Genomic DNA, 22847 nt, shown 5'->3' with positions numbered 1-22847 from the left:
ATGGACATGAGTTTAGGTAAACTCTGGGAGTTGGTGATGGACAGGGAGGCCTGGCGTGCTGCAGTCAATGGGGTTGCAAAGAGTCGGACATGACTGAGTGACTGAACAGACTGACTGACTGGTAGCAGATATATTTAGTCAATAACAGTATTATATAAAACATATTCATAGCAATATGACTGGGGGGATCACAAAGAGTTGGACAAGACAGTGACTGAACTGAACTGATCATGTCTAAGTTAATTGTAATTGTTGTCTATGTGTTTACAAGCAAAACTGCAATCCTGCCTATTGTTTTTAACTCATTCTGTCTTGCTTAGTAAGGCTATGAATATCAGAATTCAGAACCTAAAACTGTGTGTGTGTGTGTGTGTGTGTCAGGAGAGGGGAAGGAGGGAGGGTGTAAATGTGTCTGCCTGGATGTAGAAACAAAAATTCTGCTTGAGATTCCTGATTACTGACAGATAGTCATGACAGATAACAATTAGTATTTCCACGGATTATTATCCAAGTCACATTTATGTAGCCTATTTAAAGAAGGTCAATTGTCTCAGTGGAAGGATTGGCATATATGAGCACTGACTAAACTTAACTCTCTGGTGTGTGCTCTAAAGCACAAAGGACCTGAGAAAAATCTTTTCTTTTTAAAGGCTGCTCATAAAACACTTTCACGAACTAAAGCCAGAAAAATATATAACTTATCAGGACCTCATCATTTCTTATACTTCATCCAGTTTTCTGACAATTTTTGCCCTTCCTGTTTCACTACTACATTTGAAGTTCCTCCAGGTCAGGGTCATATTTTGCCATTTTCAAGTTCTAGATCCTAGCCTGATTATGACAGATGCTAGACTTTTCAGTAAATGCTTACTGAATTAATCACAAAGTTACATTAAATGTATAAATTACATTAGAAAATAAAATTATAAAGATAAAATTAATAGATGGTTTTTCTTATGATTTTCCATTATAGAACTCTGGACCGTTAATAGAAAAATAATAAGAAATTGTTTATTGCTTGCTTGCTTTAATGTCAGTGTTAAAGCTTAAGTCATCATTTATATTTATAATAAAATAAATTCAGAATTATCAAAGTGTAAAAATATATTGACCTGTGAGAGAAGTAATAGAAACTTGTTTCTTACTTGTAATGGTTGTTGTTCAGTTGTTAAGTGAGATTCAACTCTTTGTGACACCATGAACTGCAGCACGCCAGGCTTCCCTGTCCTTCACTATCACTTAGTGTTTGCTCAAACTCATGTTCATTGAGTTGGTGATGCCATCCAGTCATCTCAGTCTCTGTTGCCCCCTTCTCTGCTTTGCCCTCAGTCTTTCTCAGCATCTTGGTCTTTCCCAAAGAGTCAGTTCTTCACATCAGGTGGCCAAAGTATTAGAGCTTCAGCTTCAGCACCAGTCCTTCCAATGAATATTCAGGGTTGATTTCCTTTAGGATGGACTAGTTTAATCTCCTTGCAGTCCAAGGGATTCTCAAGAGTCTTCTCTAGCACCATGATTCAAAAGCATCAGTTCTTTGATGCTTCGATCAGTTCTTTATGGTCCAACTCTCACATACATACAAGACTACTGGAAAGAACATAGCTTTGACTAGATGATCCTTTGTCCACAAAATGATGTCTCTGCTTTGTAATAATACACTGTCTAGGTTTGTCATGGCTTGCCTTTCAAGGAGCAAGTGTCTTTTAATTTCATGGCTGCAGTTACTGTCCACAATGACCTTAGAGCCCAAGAAAATAGAATCTGTCACTGTTTCCACTTTTCCCCTATCTATTTGCCATGAAGTTTTGGGACCAGATGCCCTGATCTTAATTTTCTGAATGCTGAGTTTTAAGCCAGCTTTTTCACCATCATCAAGAGGCTCTTTAGTTCCTCTTCACTCTATGCTATGAGAGTGGCATCTGTATATCTGAGGTTGGTGGTATTTCTCCTGGCAATCTTGATTCCACCTTCTGAGTCATCCAGTCCAGCATCTCTCATTATGTACTCTGCATATAAGAGAAAATACAGCAGGATAGAACTTTACAAAGCTCATCTTAATCATGAAATATTTTATTATTTGAAATACTTTAGAGTTTTACTTTCTATACACAGAGCTTTGGTACTCGGTACTATTCACAGAAACAGTTGTAAAAATATTTTTTTGTTGTTGGGTGCATCTATGAATTCATAACTATATGAAGGGGTGAGTTTTCAGTAGAAGTTGTTTATCTGTTAATTTAATCATAATGTTTTCAAAGAAGTTTAAATTGTGTAAAATACAAAAGAGGAGTAATATAAATAATTGTGTATAGATATGAGAGTTAGACTATAAATAAGGCTGAGCACCAAAGTATTGATGTTTTCCAATTGTGGTGCTGGAGAAGACTCTTGAGAGTCCCTTGGACTCTAAGGGGATCAAACCAGTCAATCCTAAAGAAAATCAGTCCTGAATGTTCATTGGAAGGACTGATGCTGAAGCTCCAATACTTTGGCCACCTATTGTGAAGAGCTGACTCATTGGAAAAGACCATGGTGGTGGGAAAGATTGAGGGCATGAGGAATGGGGCAATAGAGATGAGATGGTTGGATGGCATCAGTGACTCTATGAACATGAGTTTGAGCAAGCTCCAGGAGATATTGAAGGACAGGTCACAAAGATAGTCTGACTGTGACCCATGAACTGCAACTGCAGTTCATTGGGTTGCAAAGAGTCATACAATAAAACAACAGTATTATAAATTAGAAGCAAGAATGAATTAAAAAGCAAACTTGATTCATAAAATATTTTCAGGAATGAGATAGAAGTTCCATGTTATAAAATACTTTTTAATAAATGGCCTGGAAAATTTCTCTACATTTTCAGGCAGCCAATAATAAAGAAAGCTTCTTTTTAATAAAAAAATGTACAAATCATTTCAAAGCCAATTAATTTTTCTTAATATCTTACAAAAGTGTTTTTTTAATCTATTCTTATTACTCACTGAAATTCACTATATGTATAAAGCTTACAACACATTTTAGTAGACATTTTTCTTCAGTTATAAAATACAATTCTCAAAGCTTTAGAGAAATCTATTAAAGCAAAAATGTCCTAATTTGCCATTGGAATGGAAACAGAAAAATCCATAAAGGCAAACTAAACCATTGACAGTCAGTAGTTTAAATTATCAAGAGATCATGGGCAACTCTATTGTGCATTGGTAACCAATATTAAACTAATTAAAATAACCTCATTTTTTAAAAAGTTATTTTATCTATTGAATGTTGTTAATAATCTCATTTCTAAAATATTCATTAAAAGGTTATACCAGTTAAAGTCAAGGAAACAAAGAAAATATTTATTAGTTTAAATAGGAAGTCATCTAATACAAAGTGTTATGTGCTTAAAATATTGGGAAGTAGATTTTTAAACTGAGCCTTCAGGAATGACACTGACAGCAAAATGAACTGACTCACCGAAGATATATTAGATTTGTTATGAGCTAATAAATAGATGCTGAAGTTACTGCTAGAGAAAGCTATGCTGAAATCAGGAAAGTACTACAACAATTACAGTCATGATCTAGGGATTTAGATGTCAGATCAACAACCTGTCACCATTTTGTTGTTTTGTAACATGCTCTAGAAGCTGAAGAATGTACAGTGGAAGCCCCTTGAAGAGTACTTCCTATTTCTACTATTTTGTTTATCAACAACAAAAAAATAGTGGATAAACAAATAGACTCTACATAACTTCTGCTTTCAAAATCTCAAAATGTGGCAGCCTATTGGTAAAACCAGTTTGCACTCAGAATTGTACCTTTAATGAAGCTTGGGGAATGTTGGGTTTAGCTACTTAAGACTGTCTACTTCTCACTTAGAAGCTGGAGAGAGTGAAGATGGAGTGATGTATCCAAAGATGTACTCGTCTCCCCAGTGGGTGATGATTAACAAGCTAGAATAAATGATCGGATAGTCCAGGCGCCTGAGTGAATGATTGCTCAGACTTGCTGTTCACAAATTCTGTTCAAATACTAAATGTGTTTATTCCAATAAAGTTCTTAGTTCAATTTTATTGACCTTTATTGAATGCCTAGACTAACTTGGCTAGAAACTCAAAAATAAATGTGCCTCAGCTATAAATTTGCTAAAGGTCTAGCACAGAATGTTATTACTGAATTAAAGTTTAGACTGGAGTGCCGCCAGATCTACGTGGACTTTGAGCTTTGTTGTTGAAATTTTGTGGGATGTCAGTATGTGTGACTATGATTGTGCTCACGTTTTGCTCTTGCAGTATTTTTCTTGCCTCATTAACCTCCCATTTATGATTCTAACTTTATCTTTTAAGATCTTTATCTTTTCTATCTCTGTCTAATACAAAGTGTATTATGGTGGGAAGATAGTTGAATCTTTATCTAGAAAACTGAGTTTAAAATCTCAACTCCAGCAGTTATTAGCAGTATGAGAATGTTCAAGAGTTTACTGTGGCTGAATTTCCTCATTTGTAAATCATAAAATAAACTTTTTAACTCAGTGTTAAAGAATCTGCCTGCCAATGCAGGAGATGCAAGAAATGCAGTTTGATCCCTGGGTCAGGAAGATCCACTGAAGGAGGAAATGCCTTCCACTCCAGTATTCTTGCCTAGAAAAATCCATGGACAGAGGAGCCTGATGGGCTACAGTCCATACGTGTTCACAAAGAATTAAGCATGACTGAGGGATTGAGCACTGAGCACACACAACATAAACCTGCTCAATATCTATAATATAATTTCAAAAGACAGCAGCTCTCAGTGATTCTAAAGCCATTTCCCACACCTTGTTGAACTTATATTTCTACTTTAAGGCCACATATTTGCGGGTGAAATACAGCTCTTACACTATGTAAGAGTTTCTGATGAGAGGTCTCAGATGTGGTGGGTTGGGAGTTAAGGAGAAGCCCTTACACTATATCACAGCCAATCATCTGTGTGGACAGAATTGGCTTTATGAAGTAGCATCAGATTGAAAAATAATACCATAAAGATAATGCTAAGTTTATGCAAACAGAAAGAAAGAAAGAAGGATGGAAAGCAGATAAAAGAAGGGGAAAAGAAAAACAAAGAGGAAGAACTGTGTTTGGGGGGAATAACCAAGATATGAGGGAAAATCTTCTGTACTATAGAATATTTTAATAAAAATACACACATAATAGTAAGCGGCACTAGTGGTAAATAACCTGGATGCCAATGCAGGAGGCTTAAGAGACACAGGTTCAATCCCTGGGTCAAGAAGTTCCCCTGAAGAAGGAAATGACAACCCACTCCATTATTCTTGCCTGGAGAATCCCATGGACAGAGAGGCAGGCTATGATTCATATGGTCGCACAGAGTTGGACATATTGAAATGACTTAGTATGGCACAGCACACACACAATAAACAAGAGGTTGAAGTCAGGTGATAAAACAAAAAGATAAGAAAAAGAAAATGTTTTGCTTAATAGGAATATCCGTAAATGGTATATGTGTAATTCAGCCAGTATAAGTAGTAGTAAATCAGTTGATTAACTATAAACAACAAGAGCCATAAGGTTGTATTGCTTTTATTTTAACTAAAGGCCTGGATCATTTAAAAATAATATAAAACTATTAGTCAAATAATTTAAGTAATTAATTTAAATACCTGAACTATTAATTTAATTAATTTAAAATATATCTTTATTCTTTTCAAGAGTTTGAATATTTAATATACATGACACTTAGATGAGCTTATAGCATAGAACAGACTCTGTAGCCAGCCTGTTTACTAATATATTTAATGCACAAAGACGAGCATTTAGTGTATAACAAACCATTAATAAATATTAGCCATATTATTTTTATTATATCCACTTGCTTCTAAAGTCTACTATACATCACTCATTGAAATGACTGATTCTGAAGCTGAAGCTCCAATATTTTGGCCATTTGATGTGAAGAGCTGACTCACTGAAAAAGACCCTGATGCTGGGAAACATGGAAGGCAGGAGGAGAAGGGGACAATAGAGGATGAGATGGTTGGATGGCATCACCAACTCAATGGGCACGAATTAGAGCAAACTCCAGGAGATGGTGAATATCAAGGAAGCCTGGAATGCTGCAGTCAGACATGAGTCAGTCAGCAAACAGTCAGACATGGCTGAGCAATTGAACAATAAACAACAGCAATGATATTAGCATTATTGATGCAATTGAATGGTAATTATGTATAAATTCAGGCTATATTTATCTTTCATTCAAATATATGATTAGTCAACTCAAATGTTAACTAAAATTCTTTTTCAGTTTTAAGTTACTTAAGTAAAATCTGTATTATACTCATTCATAATCCATTCTAAAAATGCTAGTCCTCCAAAGAAGGCATACAGATGGCCAACTAAAACATGAAAAGATGCTCAACATCGCACTTTATTAGAGAAATGTAAATAAAACTACATTGAGATGTCATTTCACACCAGTCAGAATGGCCATCATAACAACATCTATATGTAACAAATGCTGGACAGGGTGTGGAGAAAATGTGCCCTCTAGCACTGTTGGTGGGAATGTAAATTGATATAGCCAATATGGAGAACAGAATGGAGAGTCCTTAAAAAACTAAAACTAAAAATACCTTGTGACTCAGTAACCCCACTACTGGGCATACACTCTGAGAAAACCATAATTCAAAAAGACACATGTACCCTAATTTCATTGCAACACTATATACAACAGCCAGGATAGGAAAACAACTTAAAGGTCCATCAACAGAGGAATGGATGAAGAAAATGAGGTACATATATACAATGGAATATTGTTCAGCCATAAAACAGAATGAAATTGGGTCATTTGCAGACATGGATGGACCCAGAGACTATCATACAGAGTGAAGTAAGTCAGAAATAGAAAAACAAATATATATGAATGCATATATCTGAAAGTTGAAATAATTGGTGTAGATGATCATAGCTACAAAACAGAAATAGAAACACAGATGTAGAGAAAAAAATGTATGGATACAAGGGTAAAAGTGGGAGTGGAATGAACTGGGAGACTGAGATTGACATAGGTACACAACTATGCATAAAATAGATAACTGTGGAATCTGCTGTATAGCACAAGGAGCTCTAGTGAGTGCTCTGTGGTGACCTAAATGGTAAGGAAATCCACAAAATGTAGACTGTATGTACATGTTTAGCAGATTCACTTTGCTGTACAATAGAAACTAACACAACATTGTAAAGCAACTATATTCCAACAAAATATTTTTAAAAGTGAGTGACAAAACATTGAAATGAAAAGAAACATAATTCTGAAGGAAAAGAAAGAGAGGGATGTAGAAAGAAAGGGTACTTTAAAAAATATTTTAGAAATATTAAATTTTACCCCATTTCAAAAGCCAAGAACAATAAGATTTCTTTTTTTGTATAATAAAAAGACTTGTAAAATAACCATATGTAGACAGTATACACTTTCTGATATTTACACTTTATGTTTGATTTCTGCTAGTTTGAAGTGGCTATCTTTATTCTTGTTCTTTTACAATTGGTAACCAAACAATTTACTGGAATTCATTGAAAGGATAATATCCAATCTTAATACAAGGAAAGTGGAAGAAATAAGGAAGAGAGTTGAACAGGCAAAGACTCATTGTAGCAGAGGTTTCTATTTTAAAATCCATTCTAAATTTTAAGCCCATTTTAAGTTATATAGTATTTACTTTCAATGGTAATAGTATTAGTCAATACGGTTAGTATTTACTTTATTTTGAGTCTAAAATACTAAAATCAGTTCAGTGCAGCTCAGTTCAGGCACTCAGTCGTGTCCGATTCTTTGCGACCCATGAATCACAGCACACCAGGCCTTCCTGTCCATCACCAACTCCCGGAGTTTACTCAAACTCATGCCCATCGAGTCGGTGATGCCATCCAGCCATCTCATCCTCTGTCGTCCCCTTCTCCTCCTGCCCCCAACCCCTCCCAGCATCAGGGTCTTTTCCAGTGAGTCAACTCTTCGCATGAGGTGGCCAAAGTATTGGAGTTTCAGCTTCAGCATCAGTCCTTCCAATAAACACCCAGGACTGATCTCCTTTAGGATTGACTGGTTGGATCTCCTTGCAGTCCAAGGGACTCTCAAGAGTTTTCTCCAACACCATAATACCAGACCTCAAAGGTTATCTGTTGATAGAGCTCTGTATTCTATAGAATAGGATTTTTTAATTATTGTGTTACATACACCCTTCTTAGTTGAGCTATTAAGTTCTGACTAAGGTAGGTCACATATATGACTTTCTAAAACTACTTTTTTCTCATATCAAATACTAAATTGAACATACTCTGAAAGTCTGTAAAATGTATTACTACTTTCAAGGAGTTGCTTAATTCCAAGAATGTGAAAAAGAAAAGTGTTTGTATGTCATAGAATATGAATATGTATTAATGTATGGCTCCTGCTTCATACATTTTGAGTACAGATTGAAGAATCAAGTTTTAGTAACAAATTAATAACAAGCAATGCTTATTTTTGGCAAGTTCACTTATTTACTTGCCATGTTATTTTTTGAGTACCTACTGGAGAAGATGATGTGTTATATTTGGAGATCATGTAAATATCATATACAAATACATAATATGTAAAACTCTGGTGCCATCTCATGTGATATGCTTTCTTAGCAGATGGACCAATTAGGAGTTATAGATATAAATAGAGATCCAATTCAACAAATACATATTGTACTCAATAATTTTTTATAGCTTCTTAATGATTAGTGCCAACACATTAGCCATATTTTGAAAAAGAAAAGGAAAAAAAAAAAATAAAAGAACCAAAACTAGAAATCAGAGTGAAGGCAGCTATCCAACCAAGAATAATGATGTAGTGTGTCTTCCTCTCATTTTTACAGAACTTTTCTGCCATGAAATCTAATGATAATATCTGATTGCCATGGGGCCAATCTTGTGTCAAAAAACGTGAGACTTTTTCCCATGCCAGGCCAATTAGAGATCTTTTCTCAAGTGTAAACCTAATGAGATGGGAAGGGCGAGTTCTCTCTCTCTTTCTTTCTCTTGCCATGTCAAGGTGAACCATCTGAATCAGGGGAGAGTGATCATAACACAGATCAAGTAGAAGCAGAGAGGAGAGAAAGGTGAATCACACAATTCTTGGAGCAAGTTTTGTTTTCCTTTTATTATGGAACTGCTGCAGTTCTTTTTTTACTTTAGCTGATTTGAGTAGCATTCCTTTCAGTAGCAATAGAAAAAGTAAATTTAATAGTTTAAGAAGCAAACCTGGGTATGATCTCATGGTTAATTTAAGATCAAATGTTGGAAGGGACTGATGAAACAACAAAGCACTGCGTTTAGAGGAGGCTCCTCTTCAGTCCTGACAAATTCACAGTGACAGCTGACAGCTGTGATTGCCTCCTTAAAAATGCCACAGTTCTCTTTCCCATGATTATACCTCTGTAGTCTGAAATCACATTCCTCAAATTCTTTTCTAATTCTGTTAGTCATAAAACTAAAAAGATTAGGTTTAGTCTTTAAATTCTTCTTTGCAATTTTAATATGCTACACTGTAAAGTACAGGTAAATATAAAAATACTCACCCTCTGTATATATGTATATATATGTATCTATCCTTATTTTGCTATCAATTGATCTGTTCATTTATCTTCAATTTTATCATTCTAAAATATGATCCAGCCATTTTCATCATCATCATCATCTATTTTTATAAATATTTAAACTTACTGTTGTAATTTGTACATATTTGGTTTCAATATAATGAGCCTGATGTTTCCTAAAATAAATAAACATAGAGTTATTAAAAGCAGCTAACCCAAGGTAGTGAAAACAGGGTTAATGTTATTTATTTTTTGTACTTCTCCATAGCTATGTATCTTTACTTTTAATTTAAACTTTTATTTTTGAAATAATTGTAGCTTCACAGGCAATTATAAGAAAGAAATAATACAAAGAGATCCTCATATACTCTTTACCCAGTCTCCTCCTCATAACATCTTGTAAAACTATCATATATCACAGACAGGATATTGACAATCAAGATGTTGGATATTTTCATCTTCACAAAGATACTCCATGCTGTCCTTACAGATATAGATATATCCACTCCTACCTATCCTTGTGCCATCACTTTTGTTTCAGTTCCTTGATCATGTTGAGAACATAATGTAAACAGAAAGATACAGAAAGTAACCTTTTGGGATTGTGGACTTTTTTCACTCAGCATAATGCTCTTAAGATTCATCTAGGTTCTTGAGTTCTTTTTCGTCCGGGAAGGCAGTGTGAGAAGCTGCGGGACAGCTCTGGACTGGGAACTGTCCCACTTCACAGGACTGGGACACGGTCGCTGGGGCGCCGTGAAAGCCAAGCTGAGCGGCAGGGCGCCCGAGGGTGAAGGGGCTGCGTTCTCCCGGCCTCACCATGCCCAGTTGGAGGCTGCTGGCTTGGGCCGGCGCCCGGGTGCTGGACCGCGGCACGGGTGGCCTGGGCACTGCCCTGGGCTCGGGAAACAGAACAGACATCTGGGTTTTGGTTAGAAGTCTCCATGGCAAGAGTGGTACTTGGTGGGATGAGCATCTTTCTGAAGAGAATGTTTCCTTTGTTAAGCGATTGGTCTCTGATGAAAATAAAGCCCAATTAGCAAGTAAACTCTGTCCTCTGAAAGATGAGCCGTGGCCTATACATCCTTGGGAACCAGGTTCCTCTAGAGTGGGCCTTATTGCACTGAAGTTAGGCATGATGCCTTTATGGACCAAAGATGGTAAGAAGCATGTGGTCACATTACTTCAGGTACAAGACTGTCATGTCCTTAAATATACTCCAAAGGAAAATCATAATGGAAAAATGGCAGCCCTGACTGTAGGAGGAAAAACTGTGTCACGTTTCCATAAATCTACATCTATATTGGAATTTTACCAGGAACTTGGATTGCCACCAAAGCAGAAAGTTAAAATGTTTAATGTAACAGATAATGCTGTTATTAAGCCAGGCACTCCTCTTTATGCTGCTCACTTTCGCCCAGGACAATATGTGGATGTCACAGCCAAAACTATTGGTAAAGGTTTTCAAGGTGTCATGAAAAGATGGGGATTTAAAGGCCAGCCGGCTACTCATGGTCAAACAAAAACCCACAGGAGGCCTGGAGCTATTTCAACTGGTGATGTTGCCAGAGTCTGGCCTGGAACTAAAATGCCTGGACAATTGGGGAATGTGGATAGGACAGCATTTGGACTAAAAGTGTGGCGAATAAACACAAAGCACAATATAATCTATGTCAATGGTTCTGTACCTGGACACAGAAACTGCTTAGTAAAGATCAAAGATTCTATACTGCCTGCATATAAGGATTTCTGTAAAAATCTACCATTTCCAACATATTTCCCTGATGAGGACGAAAAGGAGCTACCAGAAGATTTGTATGATGAAGAAGTGTGTCAGCCTGGAGCACCTTCTATTACGTTTTCTTGACCTCATTCACCATGAGAGAACCCCACAGATGCTGTGAATTCTGATGAGCCAGAACAGTAATATAACCAGGAATTATGGTTTTTTTTTCCTTAGTTACAACATACCACACTGGTTATCTTTTAAGCTGTGTATTTCTCAAATTATCTTAAATGTTTATAAATTTAACTTCTACTAAAGATTTGTCTGTCTCTGTGAAAAAAAAAAAAAAAAAAGATTCATCTAGGTTCTTGCATGAATCATTATTTCTTTTTAGTGCAGAGTAGGAGTCCATAGGATGGATGCACTGTTTTCTGTTACATGTTCACTCTAGTAATGAGTAGTCTTGTTTCGTTATATTCACATCATAGTTGGTGTCATCACTATTTCACTTAGTCTTAAAATTTTAGCCTTCCTAAAAGATGTAGAGTGGTATAGTGGTTTTAATTTGCATTTCCCTAGTAGTTAACAATGTTTGCATCTTTTCATAAGCTTCATATTTGCTGTACTCTTTGGTGAAATGTTTCATCATGAATTTTGAATGCACTTTAAAAATTTAGATGCTCATTCTTTGTCAGATATGTGGTTTGAAAATATTTTCTCTCGATCTTAAGCTTGTTTTCCACCCTAACAGATCTTTTATAGACTGATAGTTTTTAATTTTAATAAAATTCAGTGTGTCAAATGTTCTTTTTGTGACATGTTTTTGGCGTCAAGTCTAACTCTAGTTCCAGAGTTCTAATACCAGATCCTGAAGATGTTTTTCTATTTTTTTTTTACTAAAGTTTTTACAATTTGTGGTCTTTAGATCCATTTTGAGTTAATTTTTAAATGAGATAACAGGGATCTTTTCTTTCTGTTATTTCCTGTTCTTTTTCAATTAGTAAATCTTTCAGCAAAAGCTTGTTTTTATTTGGAAAAAAAAAATTACAACCAAAAAGAAAGAAAAGAAACAACTTGCTGGTTATTTGATAATAATTGTGCTATAATTTTTGTGATATAATATGTCAAAAGCCAGGAAATTCGCAGCTCTACTAGGTTGAGTCTTTCAATAATCCATGAAAGATTATTTCTGTCCATTTACTTGGATTTTCCTTAATTCTTTTCATCAGTGTCTTGCAGTTTTCATTAAATACCCTGTACATGTTTTGTCAGATTTACTCCTGTTTGTCTTTTTTTTTTGAGCAATTATAAACAATACCAAATTTTTAATTTTGATGGCCATGTTGCCATTGCTAGAATATAGAAATACAATTGATTTTTGAATGGTTTATATCCTATGACTTTATTGAACTTAAATCACTTTAGCCCTCTTTTTCTTTTTTGTATATTTCTTTGAAATCTAGTTTGGTATATCTTTAAAACTGAAGTTGCAGTGTGGGTCTAAGTTGAGGCACATTTGCACATGTAGTAAGCTTTCCAATATAAGAATACTTATGCTAAGCAGTACTGAAAAATGCCTCTTATCTTTATATCAACAAATTTCAAAAAAGTTTCAGCAATAATCATTACAGTTTATTCAAGTCTTAACCTAAATAAATAACTTATCAAAATTATGAATGTAAGGGTTTCCCTGATATCTCAGTTGGTAAAGAATCTGACTAAATGTTGCCTTTTACCATCTATATGAATAATAGTATTGAGGGAAAGAAATAGTTTGGTATTTTTTATGGACAACATTTCTAATTCATCAAGAAAACAACATAAAGCTGTGGGATATTTCACAAACTTGTGGCCATTGTAAAGATATTTATGGCATAAAGTTTGAATGCAGAAGGAAATATACTTTTATATATATTTAATTTATCTCTCAATATCAGTAACCCAAAGAGAATTGCCTTTGCTGAACATTCAAGTATCTGACCACAATTTTATTTATAAACTTCTATTTATTTTGTTGGTAGCTTCCTCTTGCATCAATAATGTTTAAGCCCAGAACTTTAAAATTCCGAAGGGAATAGAACCATGAATGTCCTCACTACAAATGAAATACCTTGCAAGGCATTTCTTTTTCTCTACATTTTTTCTATAAATGTTCTTCTTCATCCAGTTACAGATATCTCTATTTATTTTTCTATAAGAAGTTAGACATTTCTTAAGGGAGATATTTTTAGTGTATGCAGACAGTAATATGCTATACCAATTACTGTATAAATATAGTGAGTTATGTACATTTAGCAAATTATGGCATGGCTTTCTAAACTTCCAAAGGGTGATGTAAGATTAGGAACCATATGCTTGAAAATGATCTCTTATATACTTAGAAATCATCAAGGGAATGAAGGGATATTATGCAAGAAAATGTGCTACCCATAGCAACTAATAGTAGCATTTTAAGTGTAAACAGATTATACAAAACATTTGAAGACAACATACTATATAAGAGCAAACACATATCCCAAATATTTCAACATTGTAAACATTATGTCTCTTTGTCACTCATATAGAATTATGAAAAGTTCAACTCCTCATTTCCTAAGAGACCCAGAACATCCAGCACAAAGGATGGTGCATCACCTCAGCAGTATATCTGGGCCATGGTAACTGAAAAAGCCCCACCATCTGGAACCTATCACATGAGCTGTATTTATGTGCTCCAGAGTAGAGACACAGATGTACACATTAAAAAAAATACATGCCATACCATCATGCTTGTTTGCCAAGAGTAGAAAACATGATTTCTGTTCAAAGAGACTCACAAAAGAGTTTGCCTCTGGGAACATTTTCATCACATTCAAGTTAGAAATAATTAAATGAATGTGAGGAAATTTTATGCCAGGTTAAGCTTAATTAAATAACTTTTGTGGTACTGCTGCTATCATATATATATATATTTTTTTACTTCTTAACAAATAGGTTAAAGACTTTATTGATTATCCATGCCTATGTTCACTAAGTAAAACTTACCTCTCAGCAACATTAAAAAAATCATCTCATTGACTGATTTGTGATAATTTTTATTCCATGTTTTTATTTATTGGAACAGGCTCTCTAAGTTTCTATTGTATATTTAATATGAAGTAGAAGTTTCTCTGTGTATCTTATGAACTTCTTACTTCAGATACAAAGCATGTACTATTTGTTTTTATTCATTAAGTAAAGATAAAGAAATAAAAAATTCTCTGAATAAGGGTATATGGGTTTGAGTTATATCCTGATATCTGTATAACATCAGGCAAAGTGTTATATTCATTGATTCTCTTTTATCCATAAAATGATCTTATCCCACTACATATTTTTCCAGCTCCAGATATATGATTTATTTAAATACTTAAGGTTTGTTTATGCCCAGATTGTATTATTATTATTGTTATACCACTATTTCTTAAGAGAAAGAGTACCTCTTGATTGCCTAATGTAATATGTCTCAAAATCATATTTAGGGTGATGGTCAGTCGGAAAGTTTTAAAAATAGGCATTTTTATTTTGTGTGTTTGTGTGTAAGTACATTTTAAAATTTTTCTCAGAAAACTGTTTAAATATAAGCACTGAAGAACATCATTTCTAAGGTCTCTATATATATTTACAAAATATATTTTTATCTTTTAAGCTATAAATTATGCTAGATAAGGACATATAAATAAGAATAATGGTATTAAGAATGTAACATATCAACATGTGTAGCATATCAGATCTATCTGATATCCTTTTATAACCAAATCATGGATTCTCCTGTTTGCTGTGTGCCCTCTTTAAGACTGTCATGTTTATGAAATGAGTGGTAGTTGTGGGCTAAATAAGAATATTCCATCAATCATGCAAAGGTCCTCACATGAAGTATTTAGAGACTATATGTCAAAGACAGTCATGTCTGTTCATTTATAAAGTGTGTGAAGGGTAGCAGAATTTGCCATCCCAAAATACATCTCTTTGGTAAATTGGTTATTTTGAGCTGAAGCCTTTTGAGAAACAGCAAATGCAAGAAGAGGTTTCTCTGAATTCCCTTTCTCTGCCCGAATACAGCTCCTCCCAAAGGAGCTCTATTGTCATAGATCCCTTTTCAGGGCCTTTTATTAATCAGGGAAGAATGACACAGCCCAGGAGAAAAAGCTAGAAATCCACACCACACACAGACAAACTGTCACAAACTATCATGCTTCCCATCTATTCTCCTAACGACCCATTCATCTTCCCCAAAAATCATTTCCTCTCCCCTAAGAATCCAATACTTTGGGAACCTGATATCAAGAGTCAACTCTTTAGAAAAGACCCTGATGCTGGAAAAGATTGAAGGCAGGAGGAGAAGGGGACGACAGAGGACGAGATAGATGGATGGCATCACCGACTCAATGGACATGAGTTTGAGCAAGCTCCGGGAGACAGGGAAGGACAGGGAAGCCTGGTGTGCTGCAGTCCGTAGGGTCACAAAGAGTTGGACAAGTCTGAGTGACTGAACAACAACAAAAACAGCAAAGAGTCCTATATCTCTTCACATTTTCCCTGTGGGAATGGTATTTCAGTCTGAATTCCTTCATATATATATATATATATATATATATATATATATATATATATATATATATATATATATGTTTACCATTGTAAAATCACATAATATAAAACGTACTAGGTTAACCATATTTAGCTGTAAGGTTCAGTGGCACTTACATTCACATTGTTGTGAAATTCTCACCATCATCCATCTCCTGAATTTTTCACCTTCCTAGACAAAAACTCTGTGCCCATTAAACACTAACTTCCCATCCCTTCTCCTCTGCCCCCAGCCCCTGGCATCTACCAGTATACTTTCTGATTCTGTGAATTTGACTGTCCTAGGTACTTTGTATAAGTGGGGTCAAGAGTATTTGTCTATACCTACTGTATATTGGAATGCATTTTAAGGTTAACTTAATATATGTCCTATAAACAGATTGCACCATATTTTGCCCTCTTTGTGCTATACATTAGGTTCTCATTAGCTATCTATACATAGTAGTGTATATATGCCAATTCCAATCTCCCAATTTATCCCTCCTCCCCACTTTCTGTCCATATATTTGTTGTCTACATCTGCATCTCTTTTTCTGCTTTGCAAATAGGTTTATCTGCACTATTTTTCTATTTCCCATTTATTTATGTTTGAATTCTAAGTCACCTTTTTGAGTCGTTCATTTTTCCCCTGTGAATCTCATAAGTATACATGAGATACACATGTTAATAAAATCCTGTTTGTTTCCCTTTTGTTAATCTGTCTGTTTTTACAACTAAAACCTCAGAAAGGTACAGGTAAAATTAATTTTCCTCCCCTACACATGCACTGTATACTGTTAATATCCACACAAATTTATGAGTTAGAGAGAGACCACACATACAATAAGTTACAGCTTATGGTGTTTCAAAAATTGAAATCTATTTGTGAAGACACAAAAGAACAATGCAAAAATGAATGCTGTGAACAGAAGGTTCTGGATGTTTTAAAGGCAGGTTGAAAGTTCTGATGTAAGAAAGCAATGTGCACAAAGAGGACTATTGTCACCGGACAAATGTGTCATTGTAAGACTTTAGAGACAAATTTGGACTGATAAAGGAATAAAGGAGTCAGAAAAACATATTTCTATACTAAATAAATTTAAGAAAACATTGAACAGCAGTAAGTAAAGAAGTAGGCACTTGGCAACCCATGAAACTAAATAAGGTTTGTCAGCAATTTTAAGACAAGTCTTACGTGTTAAGTTGATTGAAAATCAAATTCTACTGTATGTCAAAGTACAAAATGACACGTCACGGGTAAAGACTTTTGGGAGCAGAGCGGTCACCTGGAAGACACCATAGGAGAGGAGTTAACTTCACTTTAAAGGATATTCAATACAGTTTAGAGTTAATGAAATGGAAGCAAGCAATGCTATTTGACCATCAATCACTGCACACTTTTCCCACTTCTTATTTTGCCTCCCCTCCAAAGTAACTGTTTTCTATAATCTTGGGTGAGTTCAGATAAAACTTACTTAGCTTCTACTGGAAAATCCCATGTGTGTGTGTGTGGTAAGTCACCTCAGTCATGTCTGACTCTGCGACCCCATGGACTGTAGCCCGCTGGACTCCTCTGTCCATGGGATTCTCCAGGCAAGAATATTGGAGTGAGCTGCCATGCCCTCTTCCAAGGGATCTTAATGACTTAAGGATCCAACCCATATCTCTTACATTTCCTGCATTGGCAGGTGGGTTCTTTACCACAAGCACAACCTGGAAAATCCCACAGGAAGGGGGAAATATTTTACAAATTTGACAACTCTCTGGGAACAAATTTTTGCCCATGAAAATAAAATAAAAGAATTCTTTTTGCAGAACTTAATGCTTTTTGCATATTTTTTAAAAAAAATATGTAGATAACATTAGAAAAAATTAAGAATTTTTCACTTTCTTTTACATATTGATTAATAAAATTACTATTATGGTTATGCAACATTATCAGGGTATTCACTAGCATCTGTGTCACTTTAGAAAGATGAACACACTACTTAGCTATCATTCTCAAAGATAAATTGTATAGGTTTCAAATTATAAAAGAAGTAAAATTATTTTAGATTAAGAAACTCAGCAACAGAATATCCATCATGAACAGGGTGAAATAATAAATTATAAGGATGCATATATATGAGCTTCCAGTGTGGCTCAGTAGTAAAGAACCCGCCTGCCAATGCAGGAGACATTGGTTTTAATCCGAACATCAGGAAGACCCCCTGGAGAAGGAAGTGGTAGCCCATTCCAGTTTTCTTGCCAGGAGAATCGCATGGACAGAAGAGCATGGCAGGCTACAGCCCATGAGGTTGCAAAAGAGTCAGACACAACTGAGAAATAAACAACAACTATATATATATACATATATACATATGTATATATATGACAAACCTAGACATCATATTAAAAATATATAAAACCACGTTTGTCTATATTAAAATTGGTATTTTAAACCCAAAAATGCAAGAATTTTGATTAAATCCAATTTAATTCTCTGAAGCGTAAGGCAATAATTTAATCTATTTCTGCTTCATTGACTATGACAAAGCCTTTGACCGTGTGGATCACAACAAACTATGGAAAATTCTTAAAGAGGTGGGAATACCAGACCACCTTACCTGCCTCCAGAGAAATCTGTATGCAGGTCAAGAAAGGGTTAAATTAAAACCACCTCCAATTACAACCAGCCATGGAACAACAGACTGGTTCCAAATTAGGAAAGGAGTACATCAAGGCTGTATCTTGTCACCCTGCTTATTTAACTTATATGCAGAGTACATCATGTGAAGTGCCAGGCTGGATGAAGCACAAGCTAGAATCAAGATTGTTGGGAATAATATCAGTAACCTTAGATATGCAGATGACACCACCCTTATGACAAAAAACAAAGAAGAACTAAAGAACCTCTTGATGAAAGTGAAAGAGGAGAGTGAAAAAGTTGGCTTAAAACTCAATATTCAAAAATCTAGGACCATGGCATCCAGCCCCATCACTTCATGGCAAATAGATTGGGAAACAATGGAAACAGTGAGACACTTTATTTTGGGGAGCTCCAAAATTACTGCAGATGGTGACTGCAGCTATGAAATTAAAAGATGCTTGCTCCTTGGGAAAAAAAGCTATGATCAGCATAGACAGCATATTAAAAAGCAGAGACATTACTTTACCAACAAAAGCCCATCTAGTCAAGGTTATGATTTTCCCAGTAGTCATGTATGGATGCGAGAGTTGGACTATAAAGAAAACTGAATGCTGAAGAATTGATGCTTTTGAACTGTGGTGTTGGAGAAGACTCTTGAGAGTCCCTTGGACTGCAAGGAGATCCAACCAGTCCATCCTAAAGGAGATCAGTCCTGGGTGTTCATTGGAAGGACTGATGCTGAAGCTGAAACTCCAATACTTTGGCCACCTGATGTGAAGAACTGACTGATTTGAAAAGACCCTGATGCTGGGAAAAATTGAAGGCGGGAGAAGGGGACAACAGAGGATGAGATGGTTGGATGACATCACCGACTCAATGGACATGATTTTGAATGAGCTCCAGAGTTGGTGATGGACAGGGAAGCCTGGCTTGCTGCACTCCTTGGGGTCGCAAAGAGTTGGACATGACTGAGCAACTGAACTGAACTTACTGAGTTATTTGAAATCTTGGATTCATATATCCGATTTTGGCAGCATGAAATGACCAAGTGGAACCCTTAAGGGTAGACACGGAAAAGAGGAAAAATAAAGGAAAATAATAAAAAAAGAGTTGCCTGAGAATTAAATGAAAGGGAAGGATTTGGGTGTGTTTCTGAAGATTTTTATTTGCATAGATGGGGAATGCAGTCAGTAATTAGGATTTAAAAACTAATATTAATTCTTGCCATTCAAGCTCTGTGCACTTATAGATATTTGAGTTCTATCTAAAGGATACTTTATAGTTTACATATCTTTCCCATATTTTTTATTCCTGTTAGTTAAGTGAAAATTCAGTTCAAAAAGGCTAAGTGACTTGTGTATGGCAAGAAATTTGTTATCTTTCAGGAAAAATAGCTTACTGCCAGCTTTCTTTTAACTAGTCTTCTTTGAAATTTATTTTGAGATATGACAAATTGAAACTGATGTTGCTGAAATCTCTCAAGACAATTTCAGTGTTTTGCTTTTGATTTTTTCCCCCTGTATCCTGAATACAAGCTTGCAGCAAAATTCTTTAATGAAACTGGATGCAATCTAAGAAATATGAATACAATTGAGCAGTTCAGAAAGCAAAGATGTTTCTGCAGGCACCATGCCCTATACAATCAGATTATTGCCACTGTCTGATTCCATTTGATAAAGAAGGAAGCTATGGCAATGTCCGGTAGCAAGTACCGAGAAAGTAACATCTAAAGAGTCCTACTGCCTGATTAGTTTACCTTTTAAAAGCAAGCATGGATATGTGTAAAATTTGAAGTGATCCCAGAGAGTATTTCCTGGAAAACTGAGTGTTGGAAAGCAGCAGGGACATGGAAATATATATTAGAGATATAATGAATTAAGTATATCATAGATTTATGAAACTATGATAATCATAAAATAAAACAAAACATCCAGGAAAAGAGATTTGCTGTCCTATAATAGCCAGTTTTAGATTTAACATTCTTTTAGCAAGACAGTCTTCTCAAATTAATTCAGTTGTCTGCCCAAATATGCTTTATATAACCCCATCAAGGAGGGTAAACATTAATATATATTTCTCCCTTGGAATAGTGTTACCAAGTCCAAGCTTGCTCTGCTCACCACATGACAGGCCAATGAATTCAAGAGATGAGGTATTGAGGCAGAGAAGAGCCAGCTGACTGAGATGTCAGGCTAATGCCTCAAAATAGCCATCTTGTCAGGAACTGGTTGCCTGTTCTTTTATGGATCATAGACTGGGGGGCAGGGAGGTGAGGAGGGTGGTGAGGAAATAAAGTGAAATGACTATTCAATCCTTGCAAATGTCCCCTAGAATGGCAAGCCTTAGACAGGGGAACGTGTTAGTTTCACTTCCTTACAGTTCTTCACAGATGGGTGGCTCAGGTTGCAGGCCATTATGTATGCTTACAATAACAAACACAACAAAAAAGGTTACAGTCACAGAAGCAGATCCAGTGTAAATTTAAAATTAACTCTTCCCGGTTACAATCCCCCCCCTCAATGTCCATACCACAATCTTGTGGGAGGAGGGGGGCCGTTTTGCTTGTCAGATGGATATTCCGTGGAGTGTCTGCTTTCAGTGCTGGTGTTTTTAAATGTTGAGACTTCCTTTGTTCCTCTTGGAAAAGGGCCTATTTTACTTAGAATTATTGAACTTCAAACAGAAGAGGCAGCATCTCAAGCTAAGAAATTTAGTGCTTTTCTATGCAAGAGAAGATGCAAGAGTCAGGATTCATTAAGTCGTATTTTATATACGTTAGCCAACTGGGGCCTGTAATCCTGCATTCTGAGTTTCCTCAAGGTTCACAATAGGGAGTGGTTGGAATGGTTGCAGTTTAATGATACCCCTTTCTCAGGACTCACTGACTCTCATTGAAGGGCTTCAATCACTGATTCCATTTCTCGGTGCTTCCTTTCTTGGTCATGAATGACCATTGTCTGGGAAACATTTCATGATCAACTTTTCTCCCATGGTGACGGGAGGCTCATCCCAGATCAGTCAAAAAATTCTTGATATGTCACTCTAGCTGTTGAATTTTGGACTAGGCCCCATCAATAATTAAAACTCTCTGAATTCTGTCTAACTATAACCCAGGAGACATTTCCCCTTGTTGCTTCTTCCCATACCTAGAATCACACTACTACATTTAATTGGGACTCCACCCACTTGTGGATGTATCACTTAGCTTGCTGATGTGTTATTATATAAAGTATGTATATTAAGGCTCAAGGTCTAGTGGAAATTGACTAGCCGACTATTCAGGACCTATTTGCTTATATTCAACCTATGTAATGTCCTTGGGTTTTGTCATTCTTTCAAAGATTGTGCCCTCCCCTCTTTCGTTCTGTTTTATTTCTGCCCTCAAATTTTATTCCCATATTCTTATGGGAAGCAGAGGGGTGAAGGTCTACTTTCTGTAATTGCTTTAAAACTGAATGGAGCATGGACCCTACCTGTCAAGGAGCAAAAATCTCAGGACACCTGGGGTGGGGGCCCCAGGGGCAGGACAGCTCCTGTTTTAATCTGTATGGACTGGGATCCTCACACAGCCTTCATTTGCTGTGGAACTGCTGCAATTGCTTCCATAGCCATCCTGTGAATCTCCTTGATAATGAAGCCCTTTCTGTACAGCATCAGAGTACAAAAGAATCTATAAATGACAAAAGACTTAAAAATCATGGTTAAATATCCGATCAATTGACAAAGGGACCTGGATAATACTTAGTCCTTAACCAAAGTAATCAGAGATCTCAAAAGCAAATATAATTCACCTAAAGGCAACGAAACTCATATAAACTTATCGAAAATGCATTCCAAGAAAACTTTTCTCTGAACAGAAGGAAAAAAGTAAAATTCAAGTCTTATGAAATCCTGATCATGTATAACTCTTTTCAGTACTTTTTTTTATTCCTTATACCTTCTTCTACTGAAAACACATCTTAGTTTTCTTAAAAATTTTTACATATTGAGGTACATTTTGGCTGACAAATTTGTAAGAGATATAATACGTTATTTACATTAAACCTAGGCACAAAGAAAGTATTATACTTAATAGCATGTTTAATATTCAGATGATTCAGATCAGTTCAGTCACTCAGTCATTTCTGACTCTGTGACCCCTTGGACTGCAGCACAGTAGTCTTCCCTGCCCATCACCAATTCTCCAGGCTTGCTCAAACACATGTCCATTGAGCCAGTGAAGCCATACAACCACCATCCCCTTCTCCCACCTTCAATCTTTCCCAGCATCAGGGTCTTTTTCATTGAGTCAGTTATTTGTTTCAGATGGCC

General features: G+C 35.8%; 1 protein-coding gene across 1 annotated transcript; it reads left to right on the top strand.

Moving 5' to 3' along the window:
* The first annotated feature begins 10247 nt into the window (after positions 1–10247).
* LOC122676008 (39S ribosomal protein L3, mitochondrial) lies at positions 10248–11637 on the top strand. Its single transcript, XM_043875261.1, has one exon. It carries the CDS (start codon positions 10415–10417, stop codon positions 11459–11461), a length of 1047 nt encoding a protein of 348 aa, XP_043731196.1. The 5' UTR covers positions 10248–10414; the 3' UTR covers positions 11462–11637.
* The last annotated feature ends 11210 nt before the right edge of the window (positions 11638–22847 follow it).

The sequence above is a fragment of the Cervus elaphus genome, chromosome 19, assembly GCF_910594005.1.
Source record: "Cervus elaphus chromosome 19, mCerEla1.1, whole genome shotgun sequence".
Classification (NCBI taxonomy): Eukaryota; Metazoa; Chordata; class Mammalia; order Artiodactyla; family Cervidae; genus Cervus; species Cervus elaphus.
Note: the sequence above shows the minus strand (reverse complement) of the source record. Positions and strands in the feature narration are given on the sequence as shown.